At 36.2% G+C, this 25,367-nt stretch overlaps 2 protein-coding genes across 4 annotated transcripts in view; both read right to left on the reverse strand.

The window, feature by feature from the left end:
• Positions 1–5,706: 5,706 nt before the first annotated feature.
• Positions 5,707–14,752, reverse strand: LOC140141231 (uncharacterized). The gene is made up of 2 exons (XM_072163029.1): positions 14,139–14,752; positions 5,707–13,799 (listed from the first exon to the last, which is right to left on the reverse strand). The coding sequence occupies exons 1-2, from the start codon at positions 14,618–14,620 to the stop codon at positions 13,232–13,234; spliced, it is 1,050 nt and encodes a 349-aa protein (XP_072019130.1). The 5' UTR covers positions 14,621–14,752; the 3' UTR covers positions 5,707–13,231.
• Positions 14,710–25,367, reverse strand: part of LOC140141229 (endoribonuclease ZC3H12A-like) — a 35,502-nt gene continuing 24,844 nt past the window's right edge. For 2 of the 3 annotated variants that reach the window (XM_072163026.1, XM_072163027.1), the window contains exons 2-5: positions 22,776–23,832; positions 22,163–22,302; positions 18,129–18,363; positions 14,710–14,899 (exon numbers count right to left, since the gene is read on the reverse strand). In XM_072163026.1, the coding sequence (XP_072019127.1) occupies positions 14,710–14,899; positions 18,129–18,363; positions 22,163–22,302; positions 22,776–23,335 (1,125 nt within the window). In that variant the 5' untranslated portion in view covers positions 23,336–23,832. Of the gene's footprint in view, positions 14,900–18,128; positions 18,364–22,162; positions 22,303–22,775; positions 23,833–25,189; positions 25,305–25,367 lie in introns of those variants that run through there. The other variant, XM_072163028.1, reaches the window with a different exon arrangement.

The raw sequence follows: 25,367 nt of genomic DNA on the forward strand, positions 1-25,367 counted from the left end.
TTTGACCAAAATTGGCAAAAATGGCTAAACCCCAAAGTCACAGCAGTCAGCAACCCATGGGGATGTTTCTCCCCTTTGCTTCACTCTGTTTATGCCACTGCCTGTATGTGTGCTTGGTTATTTGTTACGGGGCATGCCCAAACCCAAGGAGAAGGGGCTACTAGGAGCCTGGATGGTGGGCCAAGCAGTAGCATAGCCAGCATTTGTTTAGAGGGGGTCAAGGGGAGGAGGGGCAAGCCAAATTTCATGGGGAGCCAACTTGACAAAAATTACAAAAAAGGCCTAAGAAGCTTTAACATCAAGGCAGCCAACATCCTATGGGGAAAGCAGCCCTCCCCCCTTGCTCACTCTTGGCTATGCCACTGGGGTCAAGTGACTAAAATGTGCCAAAAAGGTCTGATTTTGCATAATTTTACAGAAAACTTGGGGCCACCACTCCTCGGGCATGTCGCTGGAGTTTATAAGGTAGGGTGTGTCCCGGTGGATACTCACGTATATAAGGTATACAGAGATGTGCCGCTCTAAATGGGTCATTTTTTGCAAGAAACCCCTAAACATGGGTCCCGATTTGAGACAAAAATCCCTAAACATGGGTACCGATATGAACAAGAATTGTCAAAAACTGTCAAATCAGCTGTTTTTTAGTTTTAAAAAAGTCAAACATTGGTCCCGCAGCTGATCTGAGAAATAAATTTGGTCAAAAACTGTCAAATCAGCCATTTTTTAAGGTAAAACCCTAAATATGGGTAGGGGTTTCAGAGTTCCAGCAGCACACCCCTGTCCAAATATCTCAGCAAACAGAACTCTCCATGTACTATTTACAGAGTAAAAACTTTTAAGGGTATTTTTCATTACCTAACTATTTCTTTTTATCTTGGGTGTGTGATCTTATGGGGATATCTTACCATGTGATTTCTTTGCCTCATTAAAGATAAACAACTAAATTGTGTGACATCATCATCCCCTATTGTTCAAATTCTAACGTACGCATCTTGTGATGCTGCTATGACATCACAATTTCAGTTTCTGTTTTTGCAAATTACTTGTTTTTTAGCACCGTAACTAAGCCTGTGTTTTTGCACTGGCTGGCTTGTTTAGTTCATGACGTCACTGTTTCCCAGGGGCTGAACTTTACACAACAAAGAATTTCTCAAAGTTGTTGATATGTTTTTGCCTTTTTTAAATCACAAGATTATTGTTGTGATTCTATATCAGTTGAATTGATAACTTCATATAATTATTTTTAAACTGTTAGTGTGTGCTTATTTTTATATAATTATTTAATTGATTTTATTGTTAATTTTTGTAATTTTTGAAACCTTTTTAGAATACGAAAGGGAACAAACCAGACAAAAGAATACAATGGCTGTTCTGGTTGAAATCCACACACCCCGTGTGGAAGGCATAACCTTAATCTGCCACACAGGGAGTGTGAATTTCAAATGGGGTTACCTGAATGGGAGACTTTAAATGAAATCTACACCCCCTGTGTGGGAGCTTAAGGTCATGTCTTCTATAGGGGGTGTATGGATTTCAACTGGAATTGCCCAGTTTACACTTGAGCGGTCAAGTATATCATAACCGCTGTTTACATTGATATAATTTATATGATCTATGGTCACATGGTTAAATTTTGGTCACCATAATTGGGTATCCAGACAAAATTGGTATATTTTCCTTTTATGGTTATGGGTGCCGGGTGATCACCTTAATTGTTAGAAAATTTTAGAATATTAAAAAATGCCTTATTTGGTGATTGATGCATGGTTTTTATCATTACTTATTTGCTATCTTCCCCCTTTTTTCTCAAAAAATGTGTGCACTATTTGAGCTTAGCAAGCTTATCTGTATTATTGTGTAACTTTTTTGTATTTTGTAAATTGTTTTTTCATGTGTTTGATTCTTTGATACTTTTTGTTAAATTTAGGAATCACAGTAAAGTAGACAAAAAGTGGATCAAAACATAATAAAAAGAACACACAAAAATAATTAAAAAACAACAACAAAACACATCCAGCATTGAATGTTGGCCTATCAATATACCAATTTTGCAAGAAATTTGGACCCATCGATATACCAAATAATGTTTAAAATTTCAGCCAAATTTAACACAAATTGTAGTTTTACATCTTTCCCTCCCCCAAAAAAAAAATTATGGGGTAAGGTCAAAAATGTTGGCTACAGTGAAGCACTGAAAATTGGGTTATTTTCTGAGAAAATTGAGAACATTTTGAAAAAGGAGCCATCCATATATCAAATATGGCCTAGAAAAAGGGACATTGATATAGCGCCATATCCCCGTATGGTCATTTGTACTGAGTACCCCGAAGAAAACAAGAAATATTCCTTGCACCTTGATTTGGGTATAAAATAGAGTAGAATTACACATTGGCACACGCTTTGCATGTAATGAACCCGATGTGCATCAACTTTCACTTTAAATAGTATGAAACTGAAACCTTTTGTGCGCTGCATGCTCAGATATCCGAATAAACATGTGCGGAATAATACTCATTTGGCATTTTTTTCTTTACCCCCCCTACACAAAATGGTCCAGGCACGTGACTGGTATGAGTATATTTCTTTTTCTTAATAACCTTCTTAATAACCTAAGAGACTAAACTAGTATTTTATTTTACAAATCTGGAAAACAAATAAACATATTTTCAGTTTTTGTCATTATTGAAAACTAGTAGAATGGAGGATTACATAACTTAAATGTACACTTTAAACACATGTATTCTTAAATGGTATTTTTGGTAACTGTATTTTTGGTATATTGATTCATTATGTACAGCACTTTGAAACTGTATATAGCACTTTATAAATGTATTTTATTAGTATATTATTGCAGGGGCATATGCAGGAATTTTTTTACCTGAGGGTGGGACTTGTTTTGTGACCAATGCCGAGCATAGGGAGCGAAGCGAGTGGAGCAATGCCTATAACAGGTTCAGTCCATGGGCCCACCTTAGGATCCCTTGTGGGGTCCAGGGCTCCAGTGGCAGAGCACCCGAAAGCTCCTTTATTTTAGCTTTTTTAAATGCATTTAAAAGGGCTCCTGACCCTTATTTTTACGTAGACCTTTTCTCTTTACCCGGAACTAGCTTTTTCACGATAAAAAAATGAGTAAAATTGCTTCAACAAGCAAAATGCACACATGAATAAGAACCAGCTGGAATAAAATGCAGCACTTGGATACTCCAACATATAGCTGGTGATTTATAATGACATCATCACCACATATAGAAAGTACTCAATAATGTAGATATGTCAATATTGGGACGCACTTTATGTTGCGCAATTTGAGGCATTTCTTCACTTGAACTTTTGATTATAATAATTTAAAACAGCAAAATCCCCAAACCATAGAAACTGCTTTAAAAATATCAATTTTGTGGGACAAATTTTAGGACAAAGGTAATTGTTTAAATGGTCGCTGCATGTGGGGACACTTGATGGGACCAGGCTCAAGCAAAATGCTCAATGGGTCTATTCTCTTTGGTGAAATACATCCAAATCTTTACGCAGAGCAGCCAGCGCACAATTAATGCTGGTTTCATCAGTGGCGTGACCAACAAAAGTTGCCACTGGGTTTCATACTTTCATACAAAAGTATGCCACTGGGTTTCATACTTTCCTGCTGCTTTGCCGCTCTGAAGATGATTTTACTTCACTGCGCAGTCACACCAGAATCGATAGCGGCGACCAGCGCAGCGGCAAGCCAATATATCGATCACTCCACCACTTTGCCGCAGAGGCAGCACTGCTGGGAGTTGAATTCAAGTCAACTCGGAGCGCTGCCGCTCTGACGTATGAGAACAAAATACAATTTCTGAGTGGTGCTTAGCGGCCACAGTGGCTATCAGACCGGGCTATCAGAGTAATGCCGCTCAGCGGTGTGCGGCTCCGCTTGCAGACAAGTGCAGGTGGCATGTTGAAGCATCACGCCGCTCAGCGGCAGAAAATATGAAACCAGCATAACATTGAAAGAAAACCAGTGCACCTGGATTCGAACTGGCGACCTTCGTATTGCTACCATAACGCTCTAACCAACTTAGCAACGTTGGAGAAGAGCGAAAGATTGAAATCTATAGCTATTATCTTCCAATGATATAGATTATCTTATATAGATTTCAATCTTGTACTCTTCTCCAACATGCCTCTGTTGCTCAGTTGGTTAGAACGTTGATACGAAGGTCACAGGTTCGAATCTGGCCAAGTGTGCTGTTTTTTTGTTTGTTCATCAATGTTAATGTGCACTTTCTGCTCTGGGTAAAAATTAAAATTTGTTCATCCTATTAACCCATCCAGAGACCTATTATTAATATTTAAATATTAATTATTTATAAATAAATATTATTATTTTTTAGATTAAAATCTTTGGTTCCAACACATTTTCCCTGTTTTATAATGTTCAAAATAAATCATGCTAAACTGACACAAAGATAACACATCAATCATTTTTTGATTTATTCATTTTTATTCATTCTTAACATGAACTTTCACATAAATTTGATCAATTTGATCATACATTATCATAGGTCTTGTTGTTTTTTATACAGAATGTACAATAATTAACACATTTTGAAAATAATGGGTATTTTATGATACATGTACTTACAAACAGATTCATATAACATTGAGTAATAAACAGGATTGCATAGGCAATTTAACTTGTCATAACAAAAACAATCAATTCGGTCGATTCACAATACGATGCGCCTCCAGCGGTAGCTGGGGAAAGGCCGAAATACGCAGTGTATCATGGGAAAACGTCGACATCCAAAGCCCGCGTAATACGAATTCAACACGGGAACATGTCATTGTGCAGTGTGTAAATGTCAATAATTATACATGTAATTACGTTCACGCGTATGTACACTAAACAGAAGTTTACAATAATTGTAGTAGATCCATTTTCGATCTATTGATCACACGGAATCCTTTGTGAAGCTGTTTTTAGCATTATTACTATCACACTCGTGTGAAAACCCAATGGTGGCTAGGAAAGCGATGTCGACCCTGGAGGTCAAAGTTTGGACTAGCAATAGCAACCGTTAGTGGCGCATTGTATTGTGAATCGCAAGAATTGACATTATATCGACGGGTCAGAGCCAAAATGCCAAGTACGGTACATGTACAAAAACGACATGTAATGATTCAAGCATTATTGTACTTAGGGCCTTCTGGCTCTCACACCAAAATTACACACAGGATTACTTCAATACTCTACTCTAAACACATGTCAGTAACCAAGCAGTTGTCCAACTGACACAACAGCAAAATGCACTGACATTGAACAGCTTCTTTGGAAATTTTCACATGTGTACGGTTCTTATACGCATTCTCACAGATTTCTTGTGCTGGGTGCCAATTATTGGGCTGTGAATATGGTCCAGGAAGCTATTCCATGTCAGTGCATTTGCTGTTGTGTCAGTCGGACAACTGCTTGGTTACTGACATGTGTTTAGAGTAGAGTATTGAAGTAATCCTGTGTGTAATTTTGGTTACAGTAATTTTGATGCACAGGATTTTAAGATATGACCTTGTGAAAAATTATAAGTTTCTTTTTTGGCTTAGCGTATATGGCACACAAAATGGGCTATTCCAAATTAAATCCATACACCCCCTATTTGGAAGACATGACCTTAATCTTCCATACAGGCAATGTGAATTTCAAATGGGGTTACCTGAATGGTGTAGGAGACTACTTTTAAGGTCATGTCTCCCATAGGGGGTGTATAGATTTCAACTGGAACAACGTAATATAACTTCAACTGGCACAATCTCAACTGACACGATTTCTGAACCAATCAAATCCATATTAGACTATTCTACAGGTTACCTAAATGGTTGCTAACAAAAAACTTGAGGTTTACCTTGAATTCATCTATAGCTGTTCTAAAGTGAGCTCGATTTTTTGGGGTACTATCAACTGTTTCCCATTAAGAGAAAATGTTTTATTAATGCTCATATTTCTTTGAAATGCTGAAATCGAGCATACAATTGGAGGCACTATAAGTTTTCACCTTTCATATACACTTGGGACTTTAATATACTCATTGAGACCATTTTGATATTTGGATACAATTAATATCAAAGTCTAAACAAACAATATCATGTGTAAATACTAGTAATTCATCTATAACGCTCCGAAATTAATCACCATGACTGTTGACTTCCCAGAAGTTTCAGTTGTATATTACAGGATCTGGCTCAAAAGTCAATACTCATTGATTTCAAGAATCATTTGTGATTTAATCCCACTGGCACTGCCGGCCAAATTATCAGCCTCTAAAAACCATTTTGATTGGTTACCAAGAAGGTTATATCATGTATGGAGCCAATCAGAGATATGGTAAGAAAAGTCAGTAGGGCTGAAGAGGATTTAACTAAAAATTGCAATGAGATCTAAAAGCTACATTTTGATTGGTTGCTCAGATGATAATATCCAGTAAATACCCAATCAGGTGCTTTGTTAGAAAGGGGGTTGATTACAAGTTCAAAATATTCCTGCAACATATACTGGTTACCTATAATAATTCAACATTTTCCCAACTCATTTTGTTTTTCAAAGCAGCATTAAACTCTATCGAGTTCATTTTACTTTGTATCTTCAACATGGTAAACAAATACATTCAAGTGGTTAGTACCAATAAGGCTTATAGCTGCCAGGTGTCATATTTTTAGAAGTGTACAGTATAGAATGCAGAAATTGTAAAATATATACTGGGCAGCTATTTCTGATAGGAACTTCTTTCACCGAACCCCTAGACTTGGGTCATGTACTTTTGCAAACCCCACATGTACATGCAGCTATTCCCACAGCATTCAAAATAGACTGTCAATATTTGAATCACTTTCTCTCACTCCCGCTCTCACTACCATATCATCTTTTTGAAAGTCGTATCCCATTCAAACACATAAAACATGCATATCCAGGAACTTCTTTCACCGACCCCTAGACTCGGGTTATGTACTTTTGCAAACCCCACATGAACATGCAGCTATTCACAGTATTCAAAATAGACATCACCGTAACTGTCAATATTTATATCATTTTTTCTCACAAGAGAGTTCAAAAGTACCATATCACCTTTTTGAAAGTGGTATCCTCATCAAACACATAAAACATGCATATCCGGGTAGTCTGTGGAACTGAAGATCCCCTGCTAGGCCTACATTGTGCATAGTAAGCACCCACATGACCACATCTTGGTGGAAATAGGAATTTTAGATGTCAATGATCCCAAACTTGGCAATGTGCCTATATCCTGCTTTCAATGTATACATTGTTTTCAAATATTATAAGGGACAATTTGAGCTCATGTATGCATGTGATATGCTTGAACAAAAACAAGGACCAACTGCCACTGATACAGGTATTAGAAAATTACTGTAAAAAAATTACACTTCATAGTGATTATACCAATTTGATCAAGCATAATAACTTGTTTCTGCTGAAAGGGCTATTCTAGTTGAAATTGATACAACCCTATGGAAGACATGACCTTAATCTCCCACCAAGGGGGTGTAGATTTCAAATGGAATTACCCATTCAGGTAACCCCATTGGAAATTAACACACACTGTGTGGAAGACTAAGGTCATAGCCTATGTATTATGTATGGGAGATAAACATTCCCATAAAAACTAATTATGTACTAGTGAGGAATTTGTTATTTTTCCATTGAGAAATATTGGTTATTTTTCAAAGAACAGCAATGAAACAAAATATTATGAAAACATAATTCAAATTACTGGAAAAAAATTGAGATCTATATAAACATAATTTTTGGCATTCTAACGCACTAGAAATCTCTAATTCACACAAATAAAATCTGTTCAACTTTCCAACAGTGTTGGGGAAAAATAAGTATACAACACTTATTCATTTTATGGAGATGATTAAACAGTCATTTCGTGATCCATAGCCTCATCCCCCCACTTCTCACAAAAAAGTTGATTTTTATACCATAAGAAACCTCTGGCTACATCATGTTTGTGTACAAAAAGAATTCTTGCAGATTAATTCGTTTAGCAAAAACATTGTCAACACAGTGGCCTATTGAGCAGTGTAATACACATAATCATGCATAACTCGCAAAATCAGAATCAACTGAAATTTTAGGAATAATCTTTTTTGTTGATATCAACTGAAAAATGTCATAAAAAGAGGATGATCGAGTCACAAAATACTCAATTAAGTATACCAGGAGCTCAATCCAATTAGCAAAAATTATCAAAACAAATTTACCAGACCAAATAAATAATTTACAAAATTTTCACATTTTAACCTTTAAGTTATAGTCAGAGTGGTACCTGGGATTGGGAACCTTTTGAAAAGAAGAAAAAAAATTCTTCTGACATGAATTGTATAGCATATCCTGGTTGACTTCAGCCAAAATGGGAACAAATCTCATGACTTATCTTTGCACAATACCACTGAATTACTTAGCCCTGGAAGAGCTGTAGATAATGATCAGATATTTAAAAATAAAGGTGCAGCTGGGTCTTTTCTAAAAATACTGACGAAAGTACCTGCTGAACTTGTAATTGAATGGGTTTTTTTTACTTTTGCACATGCAGAAATTTCAGAAATGCAAACATCCTGCAAAACCCTATCAATTTATCTAGTCATTGACTCATTATCGTTTGGCTTTGCACACATTTTAATCATTTTCTGTCTAAACCATCATTTTGAAATATTATTGAATCTGTCACTATAGTTTTAAAATCAACCTAGTTTGATCAATCATATTTTGGTTGAAGCAGAATAGAATATTATTGGTGATTTTTTGATAGACAAATCCAGTAAATTTTACTCACTTTCTGAGCTTTCGATGACCGGTTATCAGAAAGTGAGTAAAATTTACTGGATTTGTCTATCAAAAAATCACCAATCGTATGAAACAATCCCACAAATGAAACTCTGCAATGAATAGAATATTGTCTTTATTTTATAACATAATTTCGCAAGTTGAAAGATTTCGGTAAATGCATGGTATGTGCTACCTAATCCAGGGTTGCCTACCATAGTGACATGAATTCATCAATAATATAACTAAATTTAGAGGGCATTTTGAGACAAAATTAGTGTTAAATTGCATCATTTTCTGTGCATTTTATCCTAAAATCTTCATATTTTGTTATGTTTGTAGCAATATTCACTGAAGTGGTTATATTAATCCAGTCACCTTTAAGTCGCAAAATTGTGGTGGCCTTTTTTGAAATTGCAAGACGATGTTCAAAGTTGCCCAAATTGGGCTACAAAACTGTGGGTCTGGCAACCATATACCTATCTATAACTTCTATAATGCAGCATGTTGTGCCACATGCATGATATTATACATCCTGACTGACTAACTACATCCTGGCTATTCAACTCCAAAACCTACAATATATCTTTACCAAAAGCTATGACCGGACTCGGCCTATTGACACAAAACACAATGCGATATAAATTTACCTTGATGCAAAGATAATGAATTCTTTATCGTCTCAATATAAATATGCACAATGACCAAAGGTTCTTCCTCTGACCTTATCAAATTTATCATTGTGCAAACACTTTTCCTTCAATGGAATTATTTACACATAATAGAACCTAATTTCACAATGGTTAGGACTTGAATTTTGAGGAGAGCAATTTATTAGGAGTGCAATGCATACTTCTCCTTAAATTAATGAAGCAATGCACACTTTGTAGGTTTTCTCACAGCTCTCCTAGACTTCAGGAGAGCATTTAACCCCATTGGTACTACCGGCAGTTACGGGGGAAGGCGGCCCCCAGTTAGAACTCTTGCCCCCCTGTTGTCCCCCAGTAAAAACCAAAAAAAAGTTCTTAAAAATCCACTTTTTACAGCAAATTTGTTGATTTTGCCACCCCCCTGAAATTTTGAGTTTTTATTGGGGGGAAAGAGTTCTAACTGGGGGGCATTTGTCCCACATTCCCCCTCCCCGCCATGGCGCCGTCACTGAGAGCAACTCTTTACTTTCTAAGCAGCCGAGCATCAAGAGAGCCAACTAATTATCTTCAAAACTCAAGTCGAGAAATTATTTATTTACAAAAACAATGTGGCATGTAATTGTGAAATTAGATCCATTACAAACTGCCAAATACATAAGCGGCACTTTGGTTTTTGCTGATTCTGAGCAATGGGCTATTCCAGTTAAAATCCATACACCCCAATGGAACACACTACCTTAATCTCCCACATATGGTGTAGATGTCAAATAAGAGTCAACTATTCAGGTAACTCCATTTGAAATTCACACTCCCTATGTGGGAAGATTAAGGTCATGTCTTCCACGTGTGCATGGATTTCAACAGGAATAGTCTAATATCCTCATATGAGGTTATGAAATGATGTTAAAAGAGCACCTTTTTGTTGCAAATTAACAGCCATTTCTTACTTAATGAGGATACTGTCATCATTATTTCTATAATACATTACACTACTACTTTACTGGCCTTCCAATCGTACACACTGCAAGTACCCGTAGGACACCCGACTTAATATTAAAGTTATATCCCCTGGGCCTCATGGAAGAACAGAGGATACCTTGAAACATCCACTGAATGAGTAACCCAGGCAAAAAAATAAAACTAAAAAAATTACTGAGATCAAGAAAATAGCTATATCTACAAAAACATCTGCAAGTTATGACTTTTTCTTCATTTAATTCTTTTGACAATTTAAGCTTCAGCCACGTTCGTTCTCCAAGAGTAACTATCTTGAAATTAGAAACAAATTTTAGTATTTACAAATGATTCACTTTGGTATTTGGGCTATTCCAGTTTAAATTGTTACTCCAACTGTATGACATGATCTTAATCTTTCACACAGAGTGAATTTCAAATGGAGTTACCTGAATGGATGAGTCCATTTGAAATCTTCGAATTCACTCCAAGTGTGGAAGATTAAGGTCATGTCTTCCATAGGGTGTACGGATTTGAACAAGAATAGCCCTAAGCATCTGGTGCAGAACATAGTGCAGGATTTTATATAAAGAATCTTTCAAGATCTTAGCTATAAATGCTTTTAACATGTAAGCCAAGATTTAGTTTCACAAGGCAGTCCTTCCACACAAACATGTATGCACGCTTAAGTCCCAACTGGACCGTACATTTTGACATACAATTTCCGAAGAACAGCTTCAACTACTAATGTGAGTAATGAGTATGCTAGCTAAAGAAGGAGTAGACATAAAGATAAATAATTTATAAAAGGAACCATTCTAAGAGCACATGAATTCCTCCACCTAAAAAAAACTAGGTTGCAACTAAACAAAAACAACCCTTACTACAAACTACCAATATTTATAATTGATATAAATATACAGCTCATGATATAATTAAGGATCTGCACATATACCCAAAAACACCAAATCTATATCCAAATACTGAACTACTAAAGCATATAAGAATTTGTTTTGAAATAAAAGCAAAATAGATCTACTACTTATACATGTATAGCTAATAATTATATAAGCAAATTTCCTAAATAAAAACCCAATACACCAATCTACCTACTTAAATGCAGGCCTCGAAATAAGTCAAAATTTATGAGGGTCATTTGGGGCCACTGGTTTAAATTTGTGAGGACCTAGACAAATTTTGAGGGCTTGAATGGAAAGTTGGAAGTCAATCTGCTTAGGGTATAAATAAAAAACAAACCAATCTTTGCCAAGCATGAACAGGTTACAAGAAAAATATGCGGGCCATTCATGTCCGTACAATGTTAACTTTGCATGCAAGGTCCAATTTTTACAACCCTGAACCACCTTATTTCGAGGCCTGCTAAAATTTCACAAATTAAACTACTTAAGCATAAAAATTTGTTTAGAAAAAAAAGCAAATAAATCTACAATAAGCAAATTTCGTACATAATTTACATACACCAGCATACTATTAGCAGCAACATTGTATTCTGCCTTACCGCAGATATTTTTGTTTAATAAAAAAAACAGTCAATAATATACAAATATATTCTGTTACATCCTGCATTACCGCAGCCTTTTTTCCCAAAACATACTATAAAATTGTGTTTATAAATACAAAGCATTCACCTTTAGGCTCCATCTTTATCTTAACAGTAATATACTGTACCATATCTGATTATATACACAAAATGTGTTTCTAGATATTACCTAATGATGTGTGAAAGATGACATATCATTTTGTATGAAAAACAAGAAATGTCTTTAAAAAAAGACAACACCATGGATGAAAAATTTGTTATTTTTCAAAAAGTCATGATACATGAGTGAGTTGTTTTTATTTGTATTGGGCCAATCCATTTATAGTTCACACTCCCTCTGTAGAAGATTTTGGAAATATATTCCACAGGGGGAGTATGAATTTCAAATGGAATTAGCACATTAACCAACTCGATTTGAAACTGACCCTCCCTCTGTGATAAGATTTAGGTTGTGTATGAAATTCAAATGGAGGGTGTATAAAATTCAAATGGAGCTGCCTAATGAGTTCATGCTCCCCATGTGGAAGATATTTCCAAACTCTTCCACAGGGGTAGTGTGGATTTTAGATGGAATAGCCCAATTGACCTTATAAAGAGGAAGCCCCTGCCAGAGCAGTTCTTCTGGGGTGAACCAAACCTGCCTGGTTATCAAATTAATCAGTGACAAGGTTATCTCTGAATATGATAAGTGCTAATTGATGCAATAACATTAAAACATCAATTAGCACCTGTCAAATTCAGATATTGAGGTTTGGTTCACCCCAGAAGAACAAGGCGGTTCTCGAACCACGAGTCTTGCCTGCTTTCGCAACCACCTGCTATCTATGCAATGAACTCTCATTTGAATCTATTCATCGTGAAAAGAAATGGCCTATACACGTATCTACAACATGAAATATACAACTTAGTCATTTCTTCCGGCAGTATTATAGCTCTCAAATAAGTCAACTGAAATAAGCGAATGATGAAAACTTGCCGTTACATCCTCTTTGAAAACCAAAAAATTAATATGAACAAAAAGTAATAATTTTAAACTATACATATCATTTGTATAAATAATTACCCTAAAATAGGTCAATTTAAACTTTAATTACAAAACATAATAATCATTATTTATATACATTTGTGCACAAAATGTTTATTATCAAGACACAATCTGTTGAAACACAGAAATTGGCCCAACATGGGCCTTACAAATTTTGTCCTGTTCCCGATCCGGAGATCACAATGAACTGTCACTTATTATCAAAACCTCCCATGCTGTTGTATCCGCTGATGAAGACGTTGTTCGTTCGTCTCATTCGGGTACTTTTCAAACACTTCAAGGATTAATTTCTCGCCGTACAATTTCCTATTATTTGCCAAAAAGTTCCTGCGTCTCGAATTCAACTCTGGGGCGCCACTCTGTATGTTCTCAACATATCGATGATGACTCTGTGGGTTGGGATAACTCTTAATATGCGCATCTGGGTCAACAGGTAAGCTGGGATACAACTGCTGATGGGATATTCTTGGTGGTAATGATGATGCGTATCCATGGTGACCACCGCTTGGGTACATTGATGGGTGGTACTGATGACCTGCTTGATGGATTGGGTGATTGCCGGCTTGAAGGTTTGGGTGACCACTTGGATGATTACCGGCTTGAAGGTTTGGGTGACCGCTCGGATGATTTTGACCATAGGCTGACATTGGCGGCTGATGAGGGGAAATATTTGGGCTTGGTGGGATATAGGGCCTCATATGGTCTGGACGAGGAAGAGGAGCACTGTTTGATGACGAGATTGGTGGTGGGCCATGGTAATATGCAGAACTGTAAAAACAAAAGAAAGGGAAAACAATTAGCAGAATATTAAACATTTTTCTGTTTTACACTCAAATATTTTTTAGGCTTCTAATAAGCTCATTTGCAAGTTAGTGGCTGCCATTAATTTATCTGATCAAAATTGTACCAAACCATAATGCATATTGGAATATGCTTGAGTTATCAATACTAAGCAGTCTGCAGAAAACAATACTACTTATTGCTTGATCAATTAATTACATATGAAAAACATACTCCCCCTGTAGAAGATATTTCCGAAATCTTCCACAGGGGTAGTATGGATTTTAAATGGAATAGCCCAATCCTGATCCCACTGGCTAATCTTACCTAGCATCCTGAAAACCAGCTGCACTACCAATTCTCAATTTAGCCATCTCCGCATTAAGACCACTGTAGGCTCCTCCGACTGCGCCATCAGGAGGGAGAGAAGTGTGTCTTGCTTGAGCCGTTACATTCTGTACACGTCTCCCCACATGAGCTTGCAGCGGCACTGTGCCATAACTATGTTCTACAGGCGTGTTGCCTGATTGTGGGAGTGGCTCTGTAGCGTAATGTCCATTAAGTGCGGAGTGAAGATGTGGAGGGGGATGTACCTCTCGGAAGGTAGACACTCTATGCGGGGAAGCATGGGGGTTATACGAAGCACCTAGATTGTCCCCATTCTCTGCAGCATATTGATGCCTTCTGCTGGGATGTGTATATCCCGGAAGCGGACCGGTTTTAGATTGATTCTGTTTGGGCATACTTGTAGGATCTAACCCAGTTGGTTTAGGAAGAGGTTCTGTGTGAATACCATTGTGCATGCTCATGTTTCGAACGCCTATATAGTCTTCCGGCTTATAGTCGTCTAGAAGTCCACCAAGCAAACGGTCCCGTTTTCTTGCTTGGTCCTGTTCTTTCAGTTTTTCACTGGTGGACTTTTGATAGCGGGTCTCTCCGGGTGATAGTATTTGCACTTGTTCCCATAGGTGCACTTCTTGCCGTATGGGCAAGCCTGAGGAGGGTGGTCAGGGGCCGTAGGTCGTTTGCGTAGGAGGTTGTCCAGACTGGGACCATGGCGGCCGAGAGGATCATCTGGTGGCATGAATCTGTAAAATTGTGAAAAGAGGTTAAAAAAGAGGAATAATTTAAGTACAATCACAATTTGTTCTTTTATTTTCTTCTCCTCCTTCCCAGCTTCTGTCTTTTTTGCTTTACCCATTCACTCACTCACTCTCACATTTTCACTCACTCTTTCACTAACTCATCCCTCACTGTTTGTTTGTTTATTAAATCAGGAAGAATCAATAGGGCAAGTTTCATGTTTACAATCAGCGTTATAGCTAGCCCAAGTTAAGTGCTGCTAATTTTACTATCCAATTTTGGTTTTTTACTTTATTTATGGTGAAAAAATAATCTTTGAAAAAAAAAAATTATTATTATTTTTTTAGTGCCAGTCGGTGCCGACCATCATAGCTATAACCCTGTTTACAATCCAAATCCAGAAATCCTAGAAATTACATGTACATTAGAAGAGTACTACTCTTATAAAGAGTGCCAGTCGGTGCCGACCCGCATATCTATAAACCTGTTTACAATCCAAATCCAGAAATTCTAGAAATTACATTTTGTAGAGTACTACTCTTGTAAAGAACACAAACACTCTAAACATCAAAACCAGAAAAAAATTATATAAAATACACAATTTTCTATTTTAGGTATAAAGAGCACAAACGCTCTATTAAAAACAAGAAAATCAGAAAAATTATATAAAATACACAGGTATAAAGAACACAAACACTCTATTTGAAACAATAAAACCTTCAGAAAAATTACATTAAAATAAAATACACAATTTTCTATTTTAGGTAAATTTCAAGTACCCTAACTGTCTACAGTTGATGGAGACACAGCTGTATGACAGGCCTTATGACGTTTTAAGTTCCCCTTCAAACCAAATCCTCTACTTTGTGGTTTCAATTGAGTTCAATTCATGGTCCAGGCTATTACAGTTGAAATCCTTACACCCCCTATGGAAGACATGACCTTAATCTTCCACACAGGGAGTGAGAATTTCAAATGGGGTTACCAGAATGGGTGACTGCATTTGAAATCCACACTCCCTGTGTGGGAGATTAATTAAGGTCTTGTCTTCCATAGAGGGTGTAGGGTTGTAGACAGGAATAGCCAAAGCCTTATTGACACTCCACTGGATATGCCCAGGGTATGACCTGTGTTACCGTTTAGTTCCGTGTTGGGAAACATGTGTAACAGGATTCTCTCCTGGCTGGCTATATTGGTTGCAGATTACGTGCATTTGAACAAGTGATTTGACTGAGATGTGAATGTCCCAGAGTTCCTACCTTTTTTGTTTAAATATTTTATTTTTTATTTTATTTATTTATTATTATTATTTTTAATACCCTTCCCTAAGGGTACTCAGAGCTTCCATAATCCTTGGGGGCCTCCATAATCCTTTTTGTTAGTTGATCAAAATTACTTTTCAGTTAGACTATCAGAGAATTTCACTTCGCGGGCGACCAAGATCTCCACCACTACCCCCCCCCCCCCCCCAAAATGCCAATTAAAATAAAATTGAATCAAAAATGACATAAAACACCTATATTTCCAGGATTGCCAACAATTTCCCCAATTGGCAAAAAAAGTGGGGGCCATGACCTGCTCCCTCATCCCTTTCTTCATATCACAGTCAAGATTCGCAGGTCAAGATTACAAATGTCGCCAGCCTTGCAATCACATATAATTTAGTTAGGTTAAAAGAATTTTAAGGTTCAAATTTGTGGAGGATGTGTTTTTTTTTCATGCATGCAAAATTTAGTATGTTCAAAAAATAATATGCAGCATTTCTAGGTTTATATCTCAAGGTTACCAAGCACAGAAATGTAGATTGCAGACAAACCTTTATCAGCTACAAACACGAGCAATTCCTGCATATTTATCAAACTCAATCATCAACACTCGCTCAATTCAAATTCTATTAAAAAAATTTACCCGACCCCGTTATTTCCCAACATAACCTTTTTGTACATCATACGAGCAGGCAAGTCTTGCATAAACAATTTCTATATCTTCAGAAACTATTATACCTTATTTGCTACATGGGTAATTTTTGCACTTGACAATTCCAATGTCTTTTTGTAATTTCATGCAGTATTAATGCTCTGCATGCTAGCCATAGGCTTCAACATAAAAGTCCAAGTTTTGAGATATTTTCTCAAAATATCAAGAACTATATCTCAGGAACCACTGAACAAATACTAGGCTTGTTTGTACTCATTTTAATGGATTTGTCATGCTGATTCCAAATATGGTCATGAAAATTGACATTTCTGAAATTTTTGAATTTTTAAAGTAAAATTTGAAACTTGTCGTCTGCAGTTGACACCCGTGTGGAAAGAGTTAAATTTCTGACAAAGGCTCTATCCCAGTATCATTCTTATGCTATTTTTAAATCAGGTGAAAGTTAGTAAACATTCATGTGGCACAAAAGTTCCCCTTTTTGAAGTATCAGTTCAGTTAAACCAGGTGGGTAAAACTTGGGGAATTTCCCTGCATTAAAACTACACCATGACCAAATAGACTTTGTCCAAGTCTATGCCACATGAATTCCATCAATTGAAATTGTACAGTCTTGTGTTAAGTCTAGCGTTTTTGGGGGCTTTTGTATATATCTGTGGTAATGTATTGGATTGAAACCAAGGTTATTTCCGGGTACAGTATTGAATTGTGAAAATGTAACACAGGTCTATAGTCTAATCGGACTATACTTAGCATTGACAGAGTTCATTGAATTGGCCTTATTGGGAAATATGATGGCCTTCATCCAAGAAAAGTTTGAATGAAGAATTTTCAGAAAAATTAAGAAATGATGATGTGAATTTTGAGAATTGGTACAAAATTATCAAAATAGTCTTGTTGTTTGTCATATGATCTATTTAGAACTGGTAATAGTGGTATCATCATCTGCAAATTGAGGAACCAGGTGTAATAACTTTGTAATTTCCAGTAAAACTTTAAACTTGAAAGAAATGATGCTGTAGATTGGCAAATATAGCTTTCCTTTGTGAATTTACATAATTGTATAGGCCTACAAGTGCATCATCTTCAAACTGTGACAGACTGCCCGTGTTTTTGATTTCTGATTTCCCGGAAAATTGAAAAATGAAGGTGTAACCAAGAAAAAAGGAAAAAAACTCAATCAGGAAATACAGGCATCCTCACTGAAAACTGATGCGAGGCTATTATGTTCCAAATACAAACAAACAAACAAACAAACAAACAAACAAACAAAAATAGACAAAAAATATGAATACTTACTGCTTCCCCACAAATGAATACATAAGTAGACGTTCTTCTATAACTTTCTTAAATTCTGGCTGCTCGCTCTGAAGATCCCGAAAGTTGTCGTTAGATACAACTATTCCATCATATTCCACTGCTGTTTTAATTATATAGCGGTCATCGTAACAGACAATCCGTCTCCCACCAATACGTCTGGACGGTGTAAATACCAGGATACCTAATTTGTTAAGTTTTTCTAAGATTTGTTGATCTGAAGTTGAAAAAGAAAAGAAAATGTACATGTAAAATAGAATGTCACTTATTTGTTGCAAATAGAATTCAATCACTTAAAATAAAGATCTGTTGATATGAAGTTGAAAAAGGAAAGAAAATGCAAATGTAAAATAGAATGTCCTTTTGTTACAGTAGTTGCAAATACACTTTAGTGTTATAAAGTGTTAGCTAAGACTCAGGGCAAGAAAAAATGTTCATTTTCCAGGACATTTTGCAAAATTTTGCACAAAAACAGCAATATTTTCCATAATTTCGTATATATATTTCTCTATTTAGGGAAGCAAAATTTCCCTCTAAATACAAAACTTTCCCTCTAAATGCTACTAAAATTTCCTGGAAAGGACCTACTGGATTCCAATTTTTTTTCAGGCAAAGGATTATGTATACTGCACAAGTTTCAACACATTCAGGGAATTTCATCTATTTATTTATCCATATTTTAGACGTGTGTTTCAAGGAAAATGTTCAATAAATTTTAATATAATCTTGCTATTTTTACCCTACTATTTGAATCGGTTGATCTAAAAATGTTAAGTTTTCCTGTCTTTCCTTTATGCTTAGTCAAATATTACGAAAAAACAACACTGAAAATAGCGATTTTAGTATTAAATTTTCTACAAATTTTCAAGTCTTCCTGATATTTTTCCAATAATCAGCATTTAAGGAAATAGGACCTACATCTTATATGTGAAAACAAAACTATGCATTACATGTACATATGTATGGGAACTTCTAATTACTGGTATCAAGAAGCTGATTGTATATTTTGCAGATAATAATATCTCAATTAATCTGAACCCTGGGACTTCAAAACAAATACCAATGCATTAACTTCCTTGTATTTTATTGCTCTATGGGTGTAATTGATCCACCACCACTATCTATTGCTACAATTTCTATTGCTTCCCTTATCCTTTGCTCTACTAAACTTAGCTCTAAAGAGCCTTGACTACTTTCCTCTTCCCTATTCAAAAGCAATCTGAGGTGGTGCACTTATGTGCTTCTTCTCAGGGATTGAGTTTTAAGGAGTGCGAGCGCGATTGCACACCATCGCACTCCTTAGATTGCCTGTCCGAGTGCGATTTATAGCACCCCTCAATTACTAAACTTCTTACAGAGTGTAATTTAATAGCACACCTGACAGCCCACCTTAACATTTCCAGAAGTGCGGTTTGAAGCACACCTGTTATTTTCAAAACTCAATCCCTGTCTTCTCATCTCCGAACTATGTGCCTCGCGCGGTATATCAGCACTAGTTATTCTAGTTCGGCGATCCGAGGAAACTGATCAAACTCTACTAGAGCCCAGTCCATACAAATGACCACACTGGGATGTGCCGCTAACATGTGTCACATTTGGTATATCATATCAATAACTCGTCCCCTCCCCCCCCCACCACCTTTTTAAGACAAAATTTAGTATATGGATATAAGTCTCTTTTTTTCTTCAAAACATTCTTATTTTTAATTTTAGAAAATAGCCCAATCTTGTCTCACTGTAGTAAACAATTTCAAAATTTGCCAAAATAAAAATTTGGGGACAAGTTGTAAATACTTGCGACAATTTGTGTTAAATTTGGGTGAAAATTTAGACTTTTGGACTCTCTCACTCAAGTGGAACTGGCAGACATATCAAATGAATAGATTTAATAAAGTTTCTTTCAAATTTTAAGTTTGTTGACCTTGTCCACATAATGAGTAGTTGTTATTACCTTTATTTTCTTTTTCTTTCATTAAAAAAAACAGGAAGTAAACAAATTTGTTTCACTTTATTTCTATTTATAATAATATATATAATATCACCTTTGTTAAGTCGTGATAATTCAAGTGCAAGTCAGGGGAAACAAATTTAAAAGCTGTCAAAAAACAAAAATATCTAGATGACCTGAAATGTGTGAACGGATGAGTAATTTGTGACCGAAATCATGCTTTAACAATTTTGACCCCTTACCAAGGTGTAAATAGGATAAAAGAAGTTTTAGGTTCACATAATCAGGGTGAGAATGAGATATGTTCTATTTCTATATGGATAATAGATAAATTTATATATAGAGAGAGGGACTGTCATCGAAAACATCTGCATAATGTGCGCATACGGGGTCTTTTAAAATGAGGTCATTGATATGATGTCACATGTTCTATTTACTATCTTGTAACCTACAAGTGCTTGTCTTTTTTTGATACCTTCAGCAAAACACTATGCCAAATCATGATTAACATTTACTTAGTGCACTGCGCTCTGCACATTATGTCCATTGTCCAACGCATGTGTACACACAAACCAATTTGAACCTACCAGATGGCAAATGGAGATATAACTTCTATATAGAGCTTAAAAGATGTGGAGACATTTCATAGAGCTCATTAGATGCAATCCAATAATTTGGGGGAATTTTAAAAAACATTGCAAAAAAACAAGGACATCTGTCCAAGACAATTGTCATAGGACTTTCCTTACAAATATTTGCATACAATAAACAATGAAAGAAAATATGATTTCTCTCCTAACATAAGGGACACAATGGGAAAATATTGAACGTGTCACCTATTGTAGTCTGCACAGATGTCTTACCCAAATATGGTAACTTTTTTCCAAAACTTCCCCATAAAACAATTACGTCTTTGTTGAACCATTTGATTTAAAATGAAAACTTGAATCGGTTGAGGAAGTAAAATGGGTTATTAAAACAATTGTAACATTGTTTCGCAGACCGCAGTTCAAGTCAAACACATACTTACAACTCGATAACTCGGGGTTTATTTTCCAATATATTTGTAATGCCAAGGTGGATGCTTTTTATTTCAAATTATAAAATGCTGTCTTAAACAAAGGTTAATCATGATAATCTTAACTTGAAACACTAGCAGCAAATCGTAATTCAGAAAGTCTAAAAAAACATCAAAAATCAGATTTGTGCATTTTAAATATTTTTTTTCCCAAACAAACAAAATAATAATATTACCATACATGACACGATCTGGTCCATGGAGGCCAAAGTTTTATATGATTATTACCTTATATCATACACTGAAAACACCAAAGGTCTAGCATACTTGGTTCTAAAGTTATGTGATGTCTATTTTCTTATGTATTTTATTGGGTTTTTTACTCCATATTTTTGCCTTTATCTCAATTTCAAATTTGCTGCCTTTGGCTCCATAGACCAGATTGTGTCACATATAGTTTTGTTCATTTAGCCATATAGGGCAACAAAATATTACATATTGTTTCAAACTAGACAGAAATAATTCTGCTTTTTTTTGTGAGACAGTCAAACGCTTAAGTGCACATGCTTTGACCTAGTACACTCATATCCTGTTTCTTCCTGAACAGAGACCTTTCAATATTATCGTTTGACACTGCACTTGAACTTGAAAATTCACAATTAATAGCCAGGATGCATAATATTTATAAGTCATGATATAAACACATTCCACAATAACTTTCAATTTTATTTCATTTTTTTGATTAATATTTCATATTTGAATTTGATTTCATGGGTAAAAATGTGCAACTGATTGCTCTATATGTTGTGATATCAACACTAACGCCCCAGGCCTATTTTGGCGAGGGTGAAGTACAGAAGGAAGAAACAAAGAATTAGAACAAGAAAAAACTTTTTTTTTTCATGGGTGCAGTTTTGAACCAGGGACCCATCGGTCTGCAAACGTCTGCAAATGCATGTTTAATGCATTTGCGAGATACTTCCTCTATCATATTTGATATAACATTTTTTTAGGTAAAAAATACGATATAATTCTTTACTTTTAACTCACCTGTTATGGGTGTGTCTGGTTTAGCAGCTTCTTTTCTCCAATTGGGAACAAATACAAAAATTTCTCGATGTCCACGCTCCAGAAACCAATTTACAACAATTTCAATGCCTTTACATGCAAAAACATCTTTATTACCATAACTGGAATGAAAGAAGAAAACAATGATTCATTGATTATCTGGGGTTCAAATTAGATTTGAAATTTAAAAGTATTCAGCAATAAAGTGGTTACTTTTGGTTACCAGATCACGCTATTTTGGTATGCCTTTGAGTGCCATATACTTTGTGTGGTGATCGTTTCGATCCTGGTTCATTACTCAAGAGCGTAATCCCGTTGACATAGTAACATTACTTAACTTCGATACTGAATTGCAAAAGTATAGCATGAAAATTTGCTCAAAAGAGGAGGAAGAAAGGGAGGAAAAAGGGAAGGAAGGAAGGAATGTAGGAGAGATAAGAGGGAGGAAGGAAGGTAGGCAAGCAGGAATGAAGGAAGGAATCTAGGAGGGAGGGAGAGGGAGGGAGGTAATGAAGGAAGGATGACAGACAGACAAACAAACAAACAAAAGAAAAAGAAGGAACAACAAAAAAATGCCAGAAACCGCACCACTCACCTCATAGCAACATTACTGCCATCAATTATTATAGTTCTAAGATTATCCGCATCATCTTTAATAATAACAGGCGGTACATGTACGCTGGACGAGTCGCTGAAATCACTAATTCTAGGCTCTTGCACATCTGTAGCAATCTCTCGGGCTTCATGCTTAACAACGTCTGAAGCGGTGCTTTTACTTTGGCTCACAAGACAACCAAGAATGTCATTAGTACTCGCATTAGGTCCTAACTGTTGCATGATTTGCTCTACATCGTTTCTACTGTATCCCAGTTTTTGCATAATGTCCACGGGATCATTAAGCGTCTCTTCTTTTTGATCGTACACCTTTGTACGATTTCTATCCACACTGACCTGTCTCTTTATGTTTGAAGATTCACTGTCTATTGTATAATCTGATGGTGTGCAAGGTTCCTGAACAACAGTAGCCTGCTTTGTGGATTGGCCAATGCACCCGTGAGCAACAAGCGCCCTCGTCACCGGCGGATGCGATTCCTGATGGGTTGCCTCTAATGAGCTAGTTCTCTTATAATCAATGTCTGTATCATTAGTGAACATAGGTAGCTTACTTGGTGGCAAAAGTCACCAATAACGTCTGTTGGTTTTAACTCTTCTTCGTATTCAATAACATCGCCAAGTATCTGATCTTGTTGATAGGATTGCAATGAGTGCCTTGGAGGTACAATGATCGGTGGAGGGCTACTCTCTCTACCCATTGTATCCTCATGATATGAGCTAATCCGGTCCGAAACAACATCCTGGACCGTTTCCTGTCGCTCCATCTGCTGTAGACCCGACCCACATGGCACACGAGTAGACACCTGAATCTGGTCACCATTCTGCTTGAACATCTGATATTTGTGATCGATCAGTGATCTTGCCGTGGCGACGATGATTGGTGTTGTCCCCTTGATGCATAGTTCATCCCTGCCAGTTCGGGTGAGGACAGCCAGTGTTTCAAGCTCAATTTGCGCCAGGTCGAGATTGTCCAGCAATTCCGATGGGTATCGCTCTGGTACTCCATGACCGTCAGAACACAATGACAAAATGTAGCTCTGTGGAGAGTCATGAAATAAAACAAAAACATTAGAAAATAATAATGATATTTAAACAGTGGCATGTCTAGAGTGCTAGGATGGAGGCAGGAGGAGGGGGCTGCCCGGGGAAAATGGGTGCTAAAAATACACTATCCTTCATTGAAAGACGTACATGTAGAAACTATCAAATCATTTGAGGAGGAAGGGGGTGCAAGGGCTCCAACGGGATGGGTGCTCATGCAGGTTCAATCATGTGCACAAAAGTAATGTTCAATTTAAATAATTAATGGTTAACTAAAATACTTCTACTTTTTTTCCAGGGCAAACAATGAGGAAAAATGACAAAAACAATGTACTCAAAACTTGGCTTGTTTTAACAAAGCCCCAAAAGGAAATGTAAGTTTCGGAAGTGTGAAAGTGTGGAAGTTGGTACCAGTTGCTTCCCTATATATAGCTTTCTTCTACAGCTACATGTATAATGACCTTGATTTTTGAAGATACATTGCAGTTTTCCTTTAGACCTGGCCGCGATATTCTTTTTGGTACATCATATTTATAAATTTGATTTTTTTTTCCCTGTTTTTTATAATTCAACAATCAACACGGAATAAAGCATAACTCACTGAAAAAAAAATCAGAGAAATCAATTGGCCAAAAAAAATTGCATCCTGGCCAGAGGTACAGGCCTATATAAACTTATAGAAAGGAAAATCTAGGCACTGTTGTAAGTTATTGAAGACTAAAGCACTTTTACCCAATGAAAAACATTGTCAAGTCATGAAAATATGAACACCTCTTGAAAATTAAGGTATGGAAAAAATAAGCCCTTCTGTAAAAATATATATCCCTGAGACTGGCTTTTTGTGCACACAAAAATCCAGGAGTGAAATAATATAGTAAATCTGTGGGTGAAATACATGAATCAATAAATGATCAATACAAATTTAAAATTTAAAATTTTCAGCAGAATATAAGAATCAATTATACATCTCGTATGTACAGATTTGCATGAATGAATCAAAAGTAAATTCTAACGAACACGGTCGAAAAATTGGGAAAATCGGATGATTCTTCGCACAAAAGCCAGAATCACAATTGATTTTGGCATCCTGTGACAAACTTATAATCCAACGATATGCTTACAACTTCTAGTTTACAAAGGTATAAAAATGCTCAGTTCAATTGCATACATTTTGTCTATGATTTTATCTACTCAGTATAAACAGCAAAATACAGATAACAAAATAAATATTTGAGACAAAACTAAAGTACTAGATCTGTATACACAATGCGCACCTACACACACCACACTCATTCACGTAGCATGCACCCCACACCCTCCACAAAACACACACACACCCACCCCACAAGTTACCTCAGCAGCAATAGGTTTATGGCCGTGTTTGTCTTTCATCATTCTCATCTTGTAAAAATGTCCCTTCCTCTCTCAATACCACAATTCAACACCCAAGAATGTACATCACACTGAACATAAATCATCAAATAAATGCATTTCACTAGCTCCCCAGCCCTATATAACCCCCTATCTCCAA

Source organism: Amphiura filiformis, chromosome 19 (assembly GCF_039555335.1).
Source record: "Amphiura filiformis chromosome 19, Afil_fr2py, whole genome shotgun sequence".
Lineage (NCBI taxonomy): Eukaryota > Metazoa > Echinodermata > Ophiuroidea > Amphilepidida > Amphiuridae > Amphiura > Amphiura filiformis.

Excerpts from the sequence above, each read along its gene's own strand:
- LOC140141231 (XM_072163029.1), bottom strand. The coding sequence starts at position 14,620 with ATGAGCATGCACAATGGTATTCACACAGAACCTCTTCCTAAACCAACT. Across the intron at positions 13,800-14,138 it reads GCTGGTTTTCAGGATGCTAG|TTCTGCATATTACCATGGCC; the intron begins GTAAGATTAGCC and ends TTGTTTTTACAG.